The sequence below is a fragment of the Tursiops truncatus genome, chromosome 13 (assembly GCF_011762595.2).
Source record: "Tursiops truncatus isolate mTurTru1 chromosome 13, mTurTru1.mat.Y, whole genome shotgun sequence".
NCBI classification, from domain to species: Eukaryota; Metazoa; Chordata; class Mammalia; order Artiodactyla; family Delphinidae; genus Tursiops; species Tursiops truncatus.
The window spans coordinates 21,683,245-21,701,987 of record NC_047046.1 but is presented as its reverse complement, the minus strand read 5'-3'; the positions used below and the strand labels follow the sequence as shown (position 1 = coordinate 21,701,987).

Below are 18,743 nucleotides of genomic sequence, written 5' to 3'. Positions count from 1 at the left end.
CGCCACCTTCTGCCTGCTTCTCAGAATAAACTCCTACAATCCCTACAAAGTAGGCAGTACACTGTGCAAGCTTATCTCCTTGGCCCTCAGTGATCGGACTGGAGTGGACATCTGACTCAAACTGGGGCAATCAAATCCCCCCTCCCAGGAATCTAGATTGGATCTAGAAGACTCTAGTCAGATGGTAAAAGGCCTTGTTCTTATGAGGTAATAGACCAAGGGGGACTGAGGAGTCATCCAGTGGGGGAGGCCAGTTTGGAGCACTGTACACCAATAAGGAAGCAGATGGAACTGGTGTATAGCGGTGGGGAGAAGGACGGAGTGGTCAGCTAGGCCACCAAGTTCAGGACCACAGTCTTGGTTCCAGACTGCTTTCTGGTTCCCAGATCTTGTTCTAGAAAAGCTCTTATCACACAATACTATACTCATCTCAGGGACTTTGGATTCTGAGAGATAGACCTGATTCCTTAGAGTAACCTCCTTTTATCTGGGCTAGTATGAGTTGCGTTCTCCTTTCTGTAGTCAAACGATCCCTAAGCCAAAGGGCTATTAAGCTCTTATTTAAGGAGTGGCACAAGTCAGGATGGAGAGGAAGGCTGTTCTTGCTTAAAAATAGCTAGAAATAGATCTAGTCTCTTTAGCCTGAGAGCCAGGAGCAGTGGGGACAAGGATGAACACGCCCTATTTGCAATCTGGGCACTGCTCGGCCATGGGATTCTCCTCCTGGGCTTTGCAGAAGAAAGGGGTGTGCGGGCTTTGCCAAATGTTGACTGTGCAGCCTTGCCCTCAGAGCCTGCCTGTGTTGTCTTCAGCCCACATCCCTCACCTTATCTTCTCCTACTTGCTAAAGGGGAATGGGAGCACTTTCTCTCATCTAATCTTCAATGGGCGTATCACTGGTATGGGCACACCCCTTGTTTCTCTAGCAAGACTGTGAATCCTTGAAGGCAGAAATGTAGACTCATCTATATTTTATAGCTCCCATGTACCTGTCATAGGATGGGCATATAATAGCTACTTATTGAATGGATGGTTATACCTCAGTGCTTACAATTTCTTTCCATATTTAAGAAAGTCAAGAAATGAAGGAAGTACCTCTTTCAAAAGCTCTGCTCACATTGTCAGTCAGTTCTTTCTGTTTAGCTGAAAAAGAAAAACATTATCTTAATTTTTCTACTTAAATAGACTCATAATATGAAGACAACGCTTTGTCATCTTGTTGTTGTGAACACAACAGAGCAGGGAGTTTGGATTCAAGGGTAAGGCCTCATAACCTGTCTCTACAGTTCCATGATGGCAGCTCCTGTTTAGTGCAGCTCTGGCTGATCTTAGTTACACTGTTTTTCTATCCACGAAAGGTCTGAGGGGCAATCACCAAAGCTCATAAAATGGCTATAGAAGCATTAAAAAAAAAAAAAAAAAAGACAAAGAAGTGCCTTAGATTATCTCCACAAGGCACTCTGAGTCTTCCAGATTTCAGCTAGGAGAAAATTAACAAGCGGGACTTGCCTATCAGCAGGGCATTAAAGTGTCTCAGGCAACTACTAGCAAATTATACAGCCTCTCAGGAAAATGAAACATTTCGATCATATTGTACCTTAAGTGAGAAGATGCCAGATGAAGTAAAGGACAGCTACCTCACATTTTTATTGTCTCCTCATTGGAAAATTGTATGATAAGTGCCTTTTTCAGATACAAACAGTACCAATCATTTATATGGTGCCTGCTTTCAAAGCACTTTCAAATACATTATATCCCCATGGTAAGCAATGACAGGTACTGGGAGAACATATATGGTCACATGGTTGGTGAGTGGAGGAGCTAAGAGCAGACCCCAAGTCAACTGACTTCTGGTCCAGTGGTTGCAAACTCGCTTCTCAGGTAGCAACGTGGTGTTGACAAAAGAACACTGGATTAGGAGTCTGGAGGCTCTGAAGTCCTGATCCCAAAACTATCTAGCTCATGCGCTTGAACGTTCACATTACCTGGGCCTTAGCAGGTAAAAGGAAATTTAGGAATTACTCTAAATGAAGGTCAGTGACCTGCTCAAAACGAGATGTTAACTATAGAGCTAGAAATAACCCCCACCATTTATTGGGAACTTACCACGGGCCAGACACTGTGTCAAGTGTTTTACATGCTTTAACTTAATTGTTGCAACAACCAGTACTAATATTATCTCCATTTTACAGATGAGGAAACTGAAGCTCAGAGGAGTGAAGTCACTTCACTGAAGGTCACACAAAAAGTCAGTGGCAGTGTTGGGACTGAACCCAAGTCCACCTCACCCAGAGCTTCATGAACCTCTGCCTTCCAAAGCCGTGCAGCTGGGCCTTCTGACTAAAAATCCCGAGTTTCTCTTTCCCCAACACCACCCAGCCCTAATGTTGCTGGTACAACCCTAGCTGACAGCTCCCCCACCACAACTTCTATTTTACTGCTTTTAACTTCTTTGTTTGTTATTTATTCACTCACTTGACAAATATTTACTGAGTCCCTATTATACTCCAAGTACTACTGCATGTGCTAAGGATGTGAGGGAAGCAAAAAGAAGACACAATTTCTGCCTCTGTAGAACTTCTGGTCTAGTAGAGGAGGCTGATATTGGTCCAGTAATCTCACATAGACCAGTGATTAATCCTACAAAGGAGGGGTACCCACGACCAAAAGGTATAGACAGAGAGGTCGTCTGCAGATTCTCTGAGGAAGTGAGGATTGCCCCCAGATCTGAAGGAGGAAGAGTTAAATAGATGGGGTAGAGGAGAAGAGGGTTTCGGGCAGAAGCAACAGCATGTGCAAATGCCCTGGGTAGGGAGGTACAAGGTACAGATGAAGAACTAGAAGCAATCTGTGTGGCTGGAGTGGAAGGAGCAAATGGGAGGAAGCAGAGGCCAAGCCATGCAGGTTTCTTTAACCCGAGGCAGGGGGCGGGGAGCCACTTAAAGTTTTTAAGCAAGGCCAAGGGTGATATGATTAGATTTGGGTTTCAAAAAGATCACACAAGTGACAGGGTAGGAATATATCAGATTGAAGTAGAGACGGACCAGTGTGGAGTTACTCCAGTTGTCTGGGTGAGAGAGAATGGTAGCTTGGGACAGGGTGGTGGCAGTGAAAATGTATAGATGGATCTGAGACACATTTAGAAGGTCAGCTTTTCAAGACTCGGTGATGGACTGTCTATGGGGGTAAGGGAGAATAAGTTGTGAAGGACACCTCCTCGGTGTTTTGGACTTGTACAACCGCAGAGCGTCATTCATTTAGAAAGCGAACATCAGCAGAGGAGCAGAAGAGAGATGCTCATGACTTCCATTTGGGACACACTGAGTTGGAATATATAAACTCCAAGAAGGCCCAGGCCATGTCTTTCTTGTTCACTGCTGTATCCGCGGTGTCCTGCACAGTGCCTGATACAGTAGGCATGCCATAACATTTGTGAAAGTTCATATCTGCATAATTTGAATGAGAAACCTGGAGCCTTTTCTATATGGCATGGTTAATTTTATGTGCCAGCTTGTTTAGGCTGTGGTGCCCAATTGTTTGATCAAACACTAGTCTAGATGTTGCTGTGAAGGTATTCTGTAGATGTGATTAACATTTACCGTCAGTTGACTTTAAGGAGATTATCTTCCATAACATAGGTGGGCCTCATCCAATCAGTTGAAGGTAGTAAGCAAAAACTGAGGTTTCCCAAGGAAGGAATTCTGCCTCATGACTAACATAGAAGTCCTGCCTGAGCTTCCAGCCTGCTAGTCTATCTACATATTTTGAACTTGCTAGCTCTCATAATCACATGAGCCATTCCTTAAAATAAATTTCTCTCTCTCCACATACACATACACTACTGATTCTGTTTCTGTGGAGAACCCTGACTGATACACTATGGAATAAAGTGGAAAGTAAAGCAATATGGGATCATAAGATCAAGGTTTCAAACTTTGCTCTGCTATATCTGCTGTGTGACCTTGGGCATTCCCATGAACTTCTGAGGCCTATTTTTCTTGTCAGAGATATCCAAAGGATGTCATGGGTGGGAAGGAGCACAGCAATCTGCAAAATACTATTACATTCTTGGTTTAAGTCCGCCTTCCAGAGAATTAGGAATTTTGCAAGCCTAACCTCTAAACAAAATGGGTTTCAGCGTAATCAAGAAAAAAAAAATTCCCTGAATCATTATGAAGGCCAATATGTAGTCTTTATATCCATTTTTCACTTAACCCCTACATGTACTCAAAATAGCAATAAAATGCAGTCGGTGGTATTTTATCTTTTACCTCTGACAATAGATTCCATCTCTTTCATGGCAGTTTCACCTTGAGCTTCTGCAAGTTTTTCATTGATTTCCATTATTTCCATGAGGAATTGACTGTCCATTTCATAATCTGTCCCTTCGGGAATCTCTACTCCACAGAGCTTTAGCTATTGGGGCATAAAGCAGGGAAAATAAGTTTAATTCAAGAAACTATGGCCAGAGTCATAAATCCTCCTCACCATAAATCCTCCTCACCATTCAGAACAGAATGCCACTCACAGGGAAAACTTGAACTGTCTCAATAGTGAAAGTGTGAGGGTAGGGTACTGGAAAGTTAGACTGAGATAGGAGTGCTGGGATGGGATCACTCCCTGCTACCTGGCACTATGTGACCTTGGGGGAGTCATTCTTCCACTTGGGAAAAAAGTGGAAGGAGGTTGAATTAGATATTTGTAAAAATTCTATTAAATCCTAAAATTCTAAGGTGCTCACTTCTCCCCCACAAAAAAACAACTCTTCCCTAAAAGCCAGCACTATCTAATCCTTGAAATTTATAGAAAATGGTAAAAAAAAAAAAAAAAAAAGGCAATTGGGCAAGTAAGATTTACAGACATACTCAGAGAAAACTATACTCATGTAATAGTATCTTTGAGGTTAATTATCGTTGGGTCCCTAGATTAGCTCGGGTCTCAAGCACTCTTCTGTTGAACACAGGGGAGCAGCTGTCCTACAGAGCAATGGGACCAGGCTGTCATGATAGAAGGGTGGGAAAATCACCTTACAAGGTATAGTCCCCTGCTCAGGGGGGCCAGAAGAGTCTTATAGGCATCATTAACAAGGGTCGAATGTTTCTCTGAGAAATCCTTTTCAGTCTGTAAGTGGAAATGAAGATAGTCATATTACCATGCAAATAGGCCATCTTACACTCACAAACTGTTTCATAAAATACTGATGGGCAAGCACATAAGGAAGTGACCAAAGGAGAACCAGTATGGGATAAGCTGTTTTTATTTTCAGGTGATGGGTTCTAATTCTGCTGGGAAATCAGGTAAAAGCTCTGAGTGTAAGACAGGTCCAGCATCTGGATGGCTGGGGTCAGGCTACCTCAGGGCGAAGCTGGCTGTCCAGCTCTGTCCTTGATAACCATAAGGACACTGCCACCCACCCAGGGTACACACGTGTTTGGGTGTGATTATGGGTGGCCAATAGGCTACCTGAGACCTCTGGCTGAAGAAATCTGGGTGGATAAGACGCTGTAGTTGCTGGTACCTATGCTGGAGCTTTGCAGTGTCAACTCTGAAGGAGCGGTTGCTGGAAGGAAATCAGGAGATGAAATTCATGCATCAAATGTTTATAGATTTGTATAGTATGGGCCTGGTTCCTGTTCTCATGGGGGATGACGCAATAAACATATAGACAGAGCTATTTCAAAAAGTGGTAGGTACTGCAAAGGAAAACAGAATAGGATAAGAGAATGGTAGATGTGGTGGACAAAGAGATGACATTTGAGCTGAGACCTGAATGATGATGAGGAGTAACTGAAGATCACAGGAAAGAGTCATTCAGGCACAGGGAACATGCAAAGGCCTTGAAGTGGGAACAAGATTGGTATGATTGAACAACGTAAAGAGCAGTGTTACTGCAACCCTTCATAAATGCTCAGTGACTGGTGGGGCCAGAGCCCAGAGTTAAGGGGAAGAGGAATTCCTGAATCCCACTCTATTTTTCTAAGGCCCAGGTCCCTTCATCTCTACCTCTCATTTTATTTTAATCGAATCCTCTTCGCTTTCTATTCCCAGAGCGTGCCCTATCTCATTAGTTTAGCTTCGCCCAAACTTCACCACCTCTCCAAGCTCCTCAACCTTCGGAGGTAAACAGAAAAAACATCTATTTCTCAGACCTTCCAATTCTCACTTTTCCCTTAGACTCTGCCCATAGCATTAAGTTTTTCTTTGCTCTTACTCTCTCATTTTGGATAACATCTCATTATTTCTTTCTTAAAAGTCTCAACCCAACTTTAAACCTTCTGAACCTATTCCTCAAGACTCCATCCGCCAAGGGCCGCGCAAGCACCCTTCCCTCAGGCCCCACCTCTGAACTTCCTTCTCTCAGATCCCGCCCCTCAAGTCTCCCTCCATTGCAGGCTCCAAACCTCAATTTCGCCTAATCACACTCCTCGCCCCACCAGTCCGCGCTCCACTCTCGTCGTCATCCCACAAACCTTGGCCGCTCAGTCCGGCCCCTCGGTTTCCTCTCCCGACACATCCCACCCACCTTCTCCCAGGCCCCACCCCCGGCCCCTGTTCTCTAGGGCTCCGCCCACCCATGTAACTGGTCCCGCCTTCTCCTCCCTTAGCCTGACCAGCCCTCCATCTCGCACGCCCAGACGCATTTCCCGAAACCGCCTCCCTTACCAGTCCATGAGGCTGAAGTAGTCTCGCGTGGGGTCAGGTGGCTGCAGCGCGCGGCACTGAGGGCAGAAGAACCGGTCCCCCCGCAAGGGGCCCCCTAGGCCGCCGCAGTTCCAACACCGGGGGGAGTTGCTTCCCGCCAGTGACGCAGCACTGCAGTTTAGCGGTCTCCTCCCGAGCACCCCTGTCGGCCATAACCCCGACACCCGGAGCAAGGCCCTGGTTCTCCCGCACCACATCTGGCTGGCGGCCGGCCTCCCCGCGGTCACCTGTTGGGGAGAGAAAGTGGTCGACCAGACTGGTGCTGCTGATTGGCCGGGAAGTTGAGGGGGCGGGACTACCCGGGGGAAACCTGGATTTTGAGTCCCGCTCTGCGTTTTAAACTACAACTCCCAGAAAGCATTGAGGCTATGTGGGCCGCCACATCCGCTGTTTGTCATTGGTCCGGCGGGGGCGGAGGGGTGTTTTGATTGGCTGAGGGTGGAGTTTGTATCAGCGGGTTTAGCGCCACTCCGCTGGCTACGGCTGCTCAGAGTGTGCGGTGCTAGGTGGGCTCGCGGTGAGTCGTAGTGGGAACTTCTCTTGGGTACTGAGGGGTTCGAATCCTGTCCTCAGGGTCTTTTTGCGAGCTGAATTTCCTAAGCTTCCGTTTTGTACTGTGTTTGAGCTTGGGAAGGGGGAGAGGAATGCGTGGACGACTCTCTTCCTTCTTTGTAGATAAATTTCGAGGTGAAGGTCACTTCCCTTGTAACTTTAAAGCTGAAACTGGCCCAGACGTAAAGGATAAGAAAGAACAAAGTTGTCCCCTTCAAAGTGAGAGCGAAGTTGCTCTGTAGAGAGTTTTATAGGTGTTAGTAATTATTTCCATATTTAGGTTCAATCTGGAAAATGCTTACTAAGAACCCATTCTTAGCTGCAAGGCGCTGCAGGAACTGGAAACACACCGACTTCTGTAGGAAGATGCTCTGCGAGTGTCCCTAAGGAAGTGTGGGGGATGGGGTGGCGAGGGTAGGGTAGGAGGGCACCAGTCTTCCTTGGGACTCAGTTTCTCTATTGGAAAAAAACAACTGTGTTGCACTTGTAAGGCCTTTTCCTGCTTTCAGATTCTTTGGGCCTGGAATTCCCAATTATCAAGCATTACCGAGGGGTGGGGGGAGGAACGTTGATGTATCATCTCATTTGATTCGCAAGCTCTATCTACTTTTCTGGGTTCAGAGAGGTTGCGATCTACGTAAAGGTCGTGCAAAGAGTTGACTTAGACATCTGACTCGACTCCAGATCTGTTTGCTTATAACCTCTCCACTATGCTTTTTCCTCATGGCAGAGGCCAATGTAGTCCTGGCCTGGTGGACCCTTCTTATCATGAACGATGATAGCAGCTACCTTTTGACACACTGTCTTTTGCCAGTTTTCAGGGCAGAGAAGTCTTGCTCAAGAAGCTGCAGGAGGACACAGCTCGGCTGAGGTGGTATTAGAGCAGCAGGTCCTGAAGTGGCGGACCTAGCTCTGGCAACACCTACCTCCCTGGTGTGCTTTCAGGAAAACTCATCAGGACCTTTGCATTTGGAAAGCTGTGTAAATGCAATAATCAGTGTGAGTCATGTTTACTATATTATCCTTGAGGGGTAGCCTGAGTGTGGGATTCAGGAGAGAAAGCACTTTTTTTTTTTTTTAATCAGATTAGGGATTGAAAGTTAGGGATTGAAAGTTACTTTGACTTTACTGTAGGTTCTGTTATTGGAGTTTAACTGTCTATCAAATTAATTGTAAAGCTGGGGTGGGAACCTCTGTTATGGTCTTCTGTGTCTCATCTTGGTTTTCTTCAGGCTTCTGTTGGGCTGGGAGGCCATTTAGGATGCTGAAAAGGTGAGCCCCATAGTTAATTAGCATCACAAAGGGCTAGGTGGAGTTGTTTAGAGCAGTCTTTGTGTTTCGCCTCTTTAAGTGGCCCAGCTCTTAGTTTGGAGTCAAAGGAATCTAGAATGAACTTGGGTCCTACCCTCCAGGAGCTGGTTTGGGGAAGAGGGGGCAACAGTGACATTTTATGTATAAAATAGCCACCCCTGGGGTGATGCAGCGAATTTCTGTAGAGTTTCTCTTAGTCTGTGCCAAACCACCTGACTCTTCCCTTTCTTTCTTTTTCAAAAATACATATGAAGTTTAAGTGTAGTGTTGATTGTATTAACGAATACATTTTAGGTTCCATTTTTAATTTTAAAAAATTGGATGAGTGTAAGCTGTTATGAGTCTCTCGCCCTCCCCAATTCAGTTTCATTGCTTTTTACTTGTTTACAGCCTTCAAATAATTTGTTTCTGTCCTCTGTGGTTGTGGCTGTCACACAAAAACTTATCAGGTGAAAATGATGTGATGAAAAGCTCAGCCCAGAAGAATGATAGGTCTAAACTCTTAGAATTTTAATTTTTTTTTGCGGTACGTGGGCCTCTCACTGTTGTGGCCTCTCCCGCCGCGGAGCACAGGCTCCGGACGCGCAGGCTCAGCGGCCATGGCTCACGGGCCCAGCTGCTTCGCGGCATGTGGGATCCTCGCGGACCGGGGCACGAACCCGTGTCCCCTGCATCGGCAGGCGGACTCCTAACCACTGCGCCACCAGGGAAGCCCTAGAATTTTAATTTTTGCAGAGCATGCGTATCCTGGATCTTTTTTTTTTTTTGGCTGTTGTAATATACCCATCCTTTACTCTTGACCTTTACGATGTCTTGTTCCTTGAAATTCACCTTACTGTTGGACACTTATTTTTGAGGTGGTGATGTCTCGGGAGACGGATGTGGAGTGTCATCAGCCCCATGGCAGTGCCTCCCCACAGTCCCAAGGTGGCTTCTCGCAGTCCCACGGTCCCTCCTCACAGCCACATGGCTCCTCTTCACAGTCCCAGGGCACGTCCAGCTCCTCCACCAGCACGGTGCCCACGTCCAGCCAGTCCTCTCACTCCAGCTCGGGTACGCTGAGCTCCTTAGACACAGTGTCTACGCAGGAACTCTATTCTATTCCCGAGGACCAAGAACCCGAGGAGCCTGTCCCAGCCCCTTGGGCTCGATTATGGGCCCTTCAGGATGGATTCTCTAATCTCGGTAAGACCCTTTGTAATATTTTGTTCAGAAAAACAGTTTTAGAAAGTTGTTGCAACAGACAGCTCAAGACACTCCTGGAATGATTCTGGAGTTTGAAGGTGATGAAAGATGGAACCAAGGAAGCATTTTTGGGTTGTGCACGGGCTCTTACTTGCTGTAGAGCCCCTTCATTTGTACTTTCGACAAACATTAATTGGGCGTCTGCCATGTGTTGTCCATCTGAAGAGGGTTGTGGATCTTTTCCCTAGAAAAACGCTGATTCATGCAAGCTTGCAAACATTTGTCATCTAATCACAGAAACTTCACCACTTAACTCCTGCTGGTGGTGCAGCAGTTTCAGAGAATCAGTTTTACAGTTTCAGAATGGGGAAGGTTATTTGTTAACTCCCTGTTACTTATTTTTATCTCAAAATAGCCAACCTTGCTGTTTAAATATACTCATCCTCTCTGACACCTGGTTCCAACAGTAAGGCTTTGCTCTCGGTATGTTTTAAGTAGCATTTTTCCTCCGTTTTGAATTAAAATGATCTCTTTATTACAAAAAAAAAAAAAGAACTTGACATTAATGGAATAGAAAATAATAATGTAAAGAAATGAATGGCTAATGTACCATTTTGTATCTTGTCACTCACCCTTCCCTTTTATGTCACGTGCAACTTTGATGACTTGGAAAAAACAGTAAAAAATGGAGAAATAATATAGCAATATTCATACATACAACTTTAAATTTAGAAGTAAGCATTTGAAGCTAATTTTTACTCATTTAAGCTATATATTTAAGCTAGGCTTAGGGCTGATGTATGGTGAGTGGGACACAGAAATGGTGAGTTAGGGTGAAGTTGGGTGTATCTCCTTTAAACTTAAGATTACATACACAAAGAGCTTGTTAGGGAGACCAGCATAAAGTAATTGCTCAATAAAGAGAAGCTATAATATTTTATTGTTATTATTTGTTATTGATTCACACCTATCTTTTCTTCTAAATAATTTACAGTTTTAGCTCTTATCCCTTTTGAGTTGATTTTTGTACATGATATGAGGTATTGTCCAAATTCATCCTTTGGCATGGGAATGTACAGTTGTCCGAGCACTATTTCTTTCTTTTTTCTTTTTTATAAATTTATTTATTTTTGGCTGTGTTGGGTCTTTGTTGCTGCACGTGGGCTTTCTCTAGTTGTGGTGAGTGGTGGCTATTCCTCGTTGTGGTGCATGGGCTTCTCATCACCGTGGCTTCGCTTGTTGTGGAACATGGGCTCTAGGCATGAGGGCTTCAGTAGTTGTAGCACGTGGGCTCTAGAGTGCGGGCTCAGTAGTTGTGGCTCGCAGGCTGTAGAGCGCAGGCTCAGTAGTTGTGGTGCACGGGCTTAGCTGCTCCGCGGCATATGGGATCTTCCCGGGCTAGGGTTCGAACCCGTGTCCCCTGCATTGGCAGGTGGATTCTTAACCATTGTGCCACCAGGGAAGCCCCCCGAGCACTATTTCTTGAAGAGACTACTCTTTCCCCCTTGAATGGTCTTGACACCCTCATTAAAGATCATTTGACCATAAATGTGGGGTTTAATTCTGGATTTTCAGTTCTGTTCCATGGATCTATGTGTCTGTCCTTATGCTAGTACCACAAAATCTTGATTACTGTAGCTTTGTAGTAAATTTTGAAATCCAGAGTGAGTCCTGATTTGTTCTTTTTCAAGATTATTTTGATTACTATGGTTCTTTACTTTTCCATAGGAATTTTAAGATAAGCTTGTCACTTCCTGCAAAGAAGGCAGCTGGAATTAAATCTGTAGATCAATATGGGTAATATTCCCATCTTAACTGTATTAAGTCTTCCAATCTGTGAACATGGGGTAGCTTTCATTTATTTAGGTCTTCTTTAATTTCTTTCAACAGTGTTTTGTAGTTTTCAGGGTACAAGTCTTGCACTTTAAAAACTTTATTCCTTAGTATTTTTTAATGTTTACTTCTTTTCATTGTGATAAAATATATATAACATAAAATTTTGTCATTTTAACCATTAAGTATGCAGTCCATTGGCATTAGTACTTTCACAATGTTGTACAACCATCACCATTATCTATTTCCAAAATTTTTTCCTCTGGTAATTTCTTTTCCCCCCTAGCTTTATTGAGACATATATAAGTGACATATATAACGTTGTGTAAGTTTAAGGTATACAGTTTGATACACTTATATATTGCAAAATGATCTCCACCATAGCCTTAGCTAACACCTCCTTCACATCACATAATTACCATTTGCTTTCTTCTAGTTTTACGGTTTCACTTCTTCTGTTTAAGTCCTTAATCGATTTCAAATTAATTTTTGTGAGTGGTGTAAGACAGGGGTCCAATTTCATTCTTCTGCATGTGGTTATTCAGTTTTCCCAGTACCATTTATTGAAGAGATTATCCTTTCCCCATTGAGTTCTTTTGGTAATTTCTAACCTATTTTCTCTGTCTTTGAATTTACCTATTCTAGATATTTTGTTTAAGTGAAATCATAATATTTGTCCTTTTGTATCTGGCTTCTTTCATGTAGCATAATATTTTCAAAGTTCATTCATGTTGTATCATGTATCAGAACTTTGTTTCTTTTTATGTCTGAATAATATATCTGAATAATAATATTGTATAAATATATCACATTTTCTTTATCCTTTCTGTTGATGGACATTTGGACCTTTTGGCCATTTTGAAAAATGCTGCTATGAATATTTGTGACAAGTATCTGTTTGAGTCTCTGTTTTCAATTTTTTGGGGGGTATTTAGTGCCTAGGAGTGGAATTGCTGGATAACATGTTTAAGTTTTTAAGAAACCACCAAACTGTTTTCCACAGCAGCTGCACTATTCCATATTCCCACTACTAATGTATGAGGGTTCTAATTTCTCCACATTTCATCACCACTTAATATCTGTCTTTTGATTTTCATCATCGTAGTAGGTGTGAAGTGGTGTCTCATTGTGATTTTGTTTTACATTTCCCTGATGGCTCTAATGATGTTAAACATCTTTTCATGTGCTTATTGGTCATTTTTATGTATTTGGAGAAATGTCTATTCATATCCTTTGCTCATTTTTATTTTACTTCTTTAAAAATCTTCATTGGAGTACAATTGCTTTACAGTGGTGTGTTAGTTTCTGCTTTATAACAAAGTGAATCAGCTATACATAAACATATATCCCCATCTTTGCTCATTTTAAAATTGGATTGTTTGTCTTATTATTGAGTTGTAAGTGTCCTTTTTTATATGGTAGATATAAATCCCTTACTAGATATGTGTTTTGCAAATATTTTCCCCCATTCACTTCTTTTCACTTTCTTAATGATGTTCTTTGATTCACACACATTTTAAATTTTAATTATGTCCAATTTTTATATTTTTTCTTTCGTTTCTTGTGCTTTGGGGTCATATCTAGACAGAATTGCTTAACCCAAGGTTACAAAGCCTTATCACCATTTTTTCTTCTTATAGTTTTAGTTCCTGCAATTAATCTTTGATTCTCTTTTAGTTGCTTTTTGCATATGGTGTGAGGTAAGTTCCAACTAGATTATTTTACATGTAGATATCCACTTGTCCTAGCACCATTTGAAAAGACTATTTTTTCCCCAATGAATTGTGTTGGCACCTTGTTGAAAATCAGTTGACTGTAAATGTGATTTATTTTCTGTCTCTTAATTTTTTTCCATTGATCTGTATGCCTAACCTTTCACTAGTACCACACTGTCTTTTTTTTTAATCTTTTTTTTTTTTTAGATGTTGAGGGTAGGAGTTTATTAATTAATTAATTTATTTTTGCTGTGTTGGGTCTTCGTTTCTATGCAAGGGCTTTCTCTAGTTGTGGCAAGCGGGGTCCACTCTTCATTGCGGTGCGCAGGCCTCTCACTCTCGCAGCCTCTCTTGTTGCGGAGCACAAGCTCCAGACGCGCAGGCTCAGTAGTTGTGGCTCACGGGCCTAGTTGCTCCGCAGCATGTGGGATCCTCCCACACCAGGGCTCAAACCCGTGTCCCCTGCATTAGCAGGCAGATTCTCAACCACTGCGCCATCAGGGAAGCCCCCACACTGTCTTGATTATGATAGCTTTGTAGTAAGTTTTTAAATTTTTATTTATTTATTTATTTTTGGCTGCATTGGGTCTTTGTTGCTGTGCGTGGGCTTTCTCTAGTTGCAGTGAGTGGGGACTACTCTTCATTGCTACTCTTCATCGCGTGCTTCTCATTGTGGTAGCTTCTCTTGTTGCGGAGCACAGGCTCTAGGCACGTGGGCTTCAGTAACTGTGGCACATGGGCTCAGTAGTTGTGGCTCATGGGCTCTAGAGTGCAGGCTCAGTAGTTGTGGCACATGGGCTTAGTGCTTCACAGCATGTGGGATCTTCCTGGATCAGGGCTTGAACCTGTGTCCACTGCATTGGCAGGTGGATTCTTGACCACTGTGCCACCAGGGAAGTCCTGTAGTAAGTTTTGAAACTGCAAAATGTAAGTAAGCCCTTTGTACTTCATTTTCAAGATTGTTTTGCTATTCCGGGTCCTTGCTTTTTTATAGGAATTTTAGTTTGAGCTTGTTAATTTCTGCAAAGAAGGCAGCTGGGATTTTGATAGGAATTGTGTATAGTATGGGAGTTTTGCCATCTTAACAACATTAAGTCTTCCAATCCATGCACATTTACATAGGTCTTTCAAATTTTTTCCAACAATGTTTTGTAGCTTTTAGAGTATAAGATTCACTCTTCTTTTGTTAAATTTATTCCCAAGTATTTTATTCTTTTTATGCTATTGTAAATGGAATTATTTTCTTAATTTCATTTTAGGTTGTCCATTGCTAGTGTGTAGAAATACAAGTGGTTTTTGAATATTGATCTTGTATCCTGTAATGTTGCTGAACTTGTTTATTTGGGCTAATCTTTTTTAGTGGGTTCCTTAGGATTTTCTACATATAAGATTATGTCGTTTGTGAATAGGATTAGATAGATCTGCTTCTTCCTTTCCAATATGGATGCCTTGGCTTTTCATCTCCCTCTCCCTCCCTCTGTTAACTGTCCTGGCTTGAATCTCTTACATGGAATAGAAGTGTTGTTTTTTTTTTTTTGTGGTATGCGGGCCTCTCACTGTTGTGGCCTCTCCTGTTGCGGAGCACAGGCTCCGGACGCGCAGGCTCAGCGGCCATGGCTCACGGGCCCAGCCGCTCCGCGGCATGTGGGATCTTCCCAGACTGGGGCACGAACCCGTGTCCCCTGCATCGGCAGGCGGACTCTCAATCACTGTGCCACCAGGGAAGCCCCAGAATAGAAGTTTTAAGAGCAGACATCCTTGTCTTGTTTGTGATGTTCCTCTCTCCTGTCACCATCTCAACTGTGCCCCATTCTTCACTACTAGGAGAAGGGGCCCATCTTCCTGGGGTTCTTACTCCTAATTGCCTCACTGAGAGTTTTGGTCCCTTTGCCTCCTGCCTTGCTGTCCCTGCCCTCCTCCACACATCTTTCCTGAGGGCTCCTCTAATGAGCCAAGGTCAGAGCAGGCTCTTCCATGGGCAGCCTCCCCTTCCACTCTCTGTCCATCCTCCCTGGACTGTTGGTGTCCTGATAAAATCTCCATGCCTTTCCTTCTCAACTGTCCCAGAAGCTCCTGGTTTCTAGTAGAAATACCATGGTTCATTTATACCTTTCCCTGTTAATAGATGCTTAGGTTGTTGCCAGTGTTTATTCCTGCAAGCAAGACTGCAATGAATGTCCTTGTCTCCTTGGTCATTTGGACAAATGTCTCTCTAGGGTAGAGCCTGTGTTGAGTTGCTGGATCATAGAATGGGCATGGCTTTACCTTGTAATGGGTACTGCCATGTTGCCTTCCAAAGGGCTGTTCAATCTATCCTTCCTGTCTTGCCTCATGAAGCCTTTTTGATAGTCCCAGGCAGAGTTGCCACAGCCTTGCATCCGTGCTTTCCCTCGAGAGTCTACTTGCTGTATTGTTGTTGCTTCCCTGTTTGTCTCCCAACCAGACTGCAAACTCTTTAAGCGATTAATTTAACTTTTTGAAGAGGTTATATTTGCATTAGGTGCAAAATTGAAAACAGGTGCAAGGCCTTCATCCAATTTCTGTCTTTCCCCCAACTACCTCCCAGGATTGCTGATTTCTTATGTAGCCTTCCAGAAATATTTGGTGCACATATAAGCAACTAAGTATCTATGTGTTCTTTTTCCCCCCTTTATTATTTATACCAACTGTAATTTACAACACACTGGTTGTAACCTGTTGTTTATGTTTAACAATGTATCTTAGACATTCTTCTATCGGAATGTAAAGATCCCCATTTCTTTTGTAGATATATAAATTTATTGAACTAGCCCTTTACTAATGGACATTAAAGTTGTTGCTATAAGAGTAATGCTATAGGTCTCCCCTGGTGGCACAGTGGTTAAGAATCTGCCTGCCAATGCAGGGGACATGGGTTCAATCCCTGGTCTGGGAAGATCCCACATGCTGCGGAGCAACTAAGCCTGTGCTCTAGATCCCAGGAGCCACAACTACTGAAGCCCGCACGCCTAGAGCCCATACTCCACAACAAGAGAAGCCACCACAATGGGAAGCCCACACACCGCAACGAAGAGTAGCCCCCCGCTCACCGCATCTAGAGAAAGCCCGTTCGCAGCAATGAAGACCCAATGCAGCCAAAAATAAATAAATAGATAAATAAATTTATAAAAAAAAAAGGAATAATGCTATAGTGAATAACCTTGTACATATGTCCTTATGTCCTTTCGTAATACATATGATTCTGTCTGTAGGATAAATTCCTAGAAGTGGGATTTCTGGACCAATGGGTGTGTGCACATATAACTAAGGAATTGAGGTGAAATTCACATAACATAAAATTAACCATTTAAAAAACTTATTTATTTATTTATTTATGGCTGCATTGGGTCTTTGTTGCTGTGTGTGGGCTTTCTCTAGTTGCGACGAGTGGGGGCTACTTTTTGCTGCGGTGCGCGGGCTTCTCATTGCAGTGGCGTCTCTTGTTGCAGAGCACAGGCTCTAGGCGCGCAGGCTTCAGTAGTTGTGACACGCAGGCTCAGTAGTTGTGGCTTGTGGGCTCTAGAGCACAGGCTCAGTAGTTATGGTGCATGGGCTTGGTTGCTCCATGGCATGTGGGATCTTCCCAGACCAGGGATTGAACCCATGTCCCCTGCATGGGCGGGCAGATTCCTAACCATTGCACCACCAGGGAAGTCCCTAAAATTAACGATTTTAATGTGAACAGTTCAGTGACCTTTAGTACATTCACAACATTGTGCAACCACCACTTCTGTCCAGTTCTGAAATATTTCCTTTACTCCAAAATGAAACCCTATATCCATTAAGCAGTTACTCCCCATCCCTTCCTCCTCTGCCCCTGGCAACCATTTGCATTTCATATCTATGGATTTAACTATTCTGGATATTTCATATAAATACAGTCATACAGTCTGTGGCATTTTGTGTCTGGCTTCTTTCACTTAGCATAATGTTTTCAAGGTTCGTCCATGTTGTAGATGTATGAGTTTTAGCTTTATTCCTTTTTATGGGTGAAAAATAGTCCATTGTATGTAAATATCACAATTTGTGATATCACAATTTGTTTATCCATTCATCCATTGTAGGACATTTGGTTTGTTTCCATCAACTTTACAGATATTAGGGAAATAGTCCTTTGATTGTGGCATGAGTTGGTAATATTTTCCCTAGTCTGTCTTTCCGTGAACATTTTGCTTGCCTACCATATGCATTGTCCTAGGTGCTGGAGCTGTATTCGTAAACAAGAGACTCAAGGCTGCCCTCCTGGAATTTGTTCTAATAGGGGGATGCCAGGAGACAATATACAAATAATCAAGATAATTTTCAGTTATAGAGGGAAGCAGAACAGGCTCTTGTGATTATGGTGAGTGGGTGGTGAGCTGGGAGTGTGCTTATACAGAAAGCTGAGTGGAAGATGATAATTTGCAGACACAAAAGGCAAGATGGCCATTCAAATCACTGGGAATGAAGAACTCAAAGGCCACAAGGGAGGTTGAACCCAGCATATTTGGGGCAGTGGAAGGAGGCCAGTGGAGCTGAGTGTAGTGATCAAGGGGAGAGGTACAAGGTGAAGTTGGGAGGGGGGCAGGGGCCAGATCCTGAGCATCTAGCCTGCCATGTGGAGTGTAGATTTCATACTAAGTATGATGGGAAGCCTCAGGAGAGTAATAAGTAGGAAGTTATTATTATATCATAAGTATTTTTCCAAGTCATTAAAAATTATTTGAGAATTTTAATGACTGCTTACATTTCATGGCTATGTATAAACCATAATTTGTTAAACTCGTTGGAAATATTTGGTTTTTTTCTCCCCACTGATTTTGAATCTTATAAAATCTTGATGGACAAATCTATAATTTTGATTGCCTTCTTAGGCTATTTTCCTACAAGCAGATTTTATGAACAGTTTTTTTTTTTTTTTTTTTTTTTGCGGTACGCGGGCCTCTCACTGCTGTGGCCTCTCCCGTTGAGGAGCACAGGCTATGGACGCGCAGGCTCAGCGGCCATGGCTCACGGGCCCAGCCGCTCCACGGCATGTGGGATGTTCCCGGACCGGGGCACGAACCCGTGTCTCCTGCATCGGCAGGCGGACTCCCAACCACTGTGCCACCAGGGAAGCCCCTATGAACAGTTTTTAAAGGTGTTTGATACATGAAATTTAACAGCCCTCTGGGGTGTGCTTTTGTGTTACAGAGTGTGTTAACGACAGCTACTGGTTTGGGAGAGATAGAAACTGTGAATACTGCTTTGATGAACCCCTGCTGAAAAGAACTGATAAATACCGGACTTACAGCAAGAAGCACTTTCGGATCTTCAGAGTAGGTGGCAAATATCCATACATTTGGGAGAACTGGTCATCTAGACATCACTCTTAGTTGTCTCCCCACTGAAACACTCCACCAGTAAAACTTTGAAATAAAATGTTTTCTGTTTTAGGAAATGGGTCCT

The 18,743-nt window shown here is 43.3% G+C and overlaps 2 protein-coding genes across 12 annotated transcripts in view; one reads left to right on the top strand and one right to left on the bottom strand.

Annotated features, from left to right (window-relative positions):
- HSCB (HscB mitochondrial iron-sulfur cluster cochaperone) overlaps positions 1–6,979 on the bottom strand; it is a 35,276-nt gene extending 28,297 nt beyond the window's left edge. For 3 of the 11 annotated variants that reach the window (XR_012325246.1, XM_073790271.1, XM_073790270.1), the window contains exons 1-5: positions 6,664–6,978; positions 5,464–5,560; positions 5,032–5,121; positions 4,272–4,416; positions 1,096–1,143 (exon numbers count right to left, since the gene is read on the bottom strand). Coding sequence is in view for 10 of the 11 variants with exons in the window: in XM_073790271.1 (XP_073646372.1) it covers positions 1,096–1,143; positions 4,272–4,416; positions 5,032–5,121; positions 5,464–5,560; positions 6,664–6,899 (616 nt within the window). In the remaining variant the exon portion in view is untranslated. Of the gene's footprint in view, positions 1–1,095; positions 1,144–4,271; positions 4,417–5,026; positions 5,122–5,463; positions 5,561–6,401; positions 6,535–6,663 lie in introns of those variants that run through there. The other 8 variants (XM_073790269.1, XM_033837118.2, XM_033837119.2 and 5 more) reach the window with 8 other exon arrangements.
- Positions 6,973–18,743, top strand: part of CHEK2 (checkpoint kinase 2) — a 34,290-nt gene continuing 22,519 nt past the window's right edge. The window contains exons 1-4 of the mRNA XM_073790882.1: positions 6,973–7,219; positions 8,069–8,253; positions 9,423–9,750; positions 18,489–18,669. Coding sequence (XP_073646983.1) covers positions 9,429–9,750; positions 18,489–18,669 — 503 coding nt within the window. The 5' untranslated portion in view covers positions 6,973–7,219; positions 8,069–8,253; positions 9,423–9,428. The remainder of the gene's footprint in view (positions 7,220–8,068; positions 8,254–9,422; positions 9,751–18,488; positions 18,670–18,743) is intronic.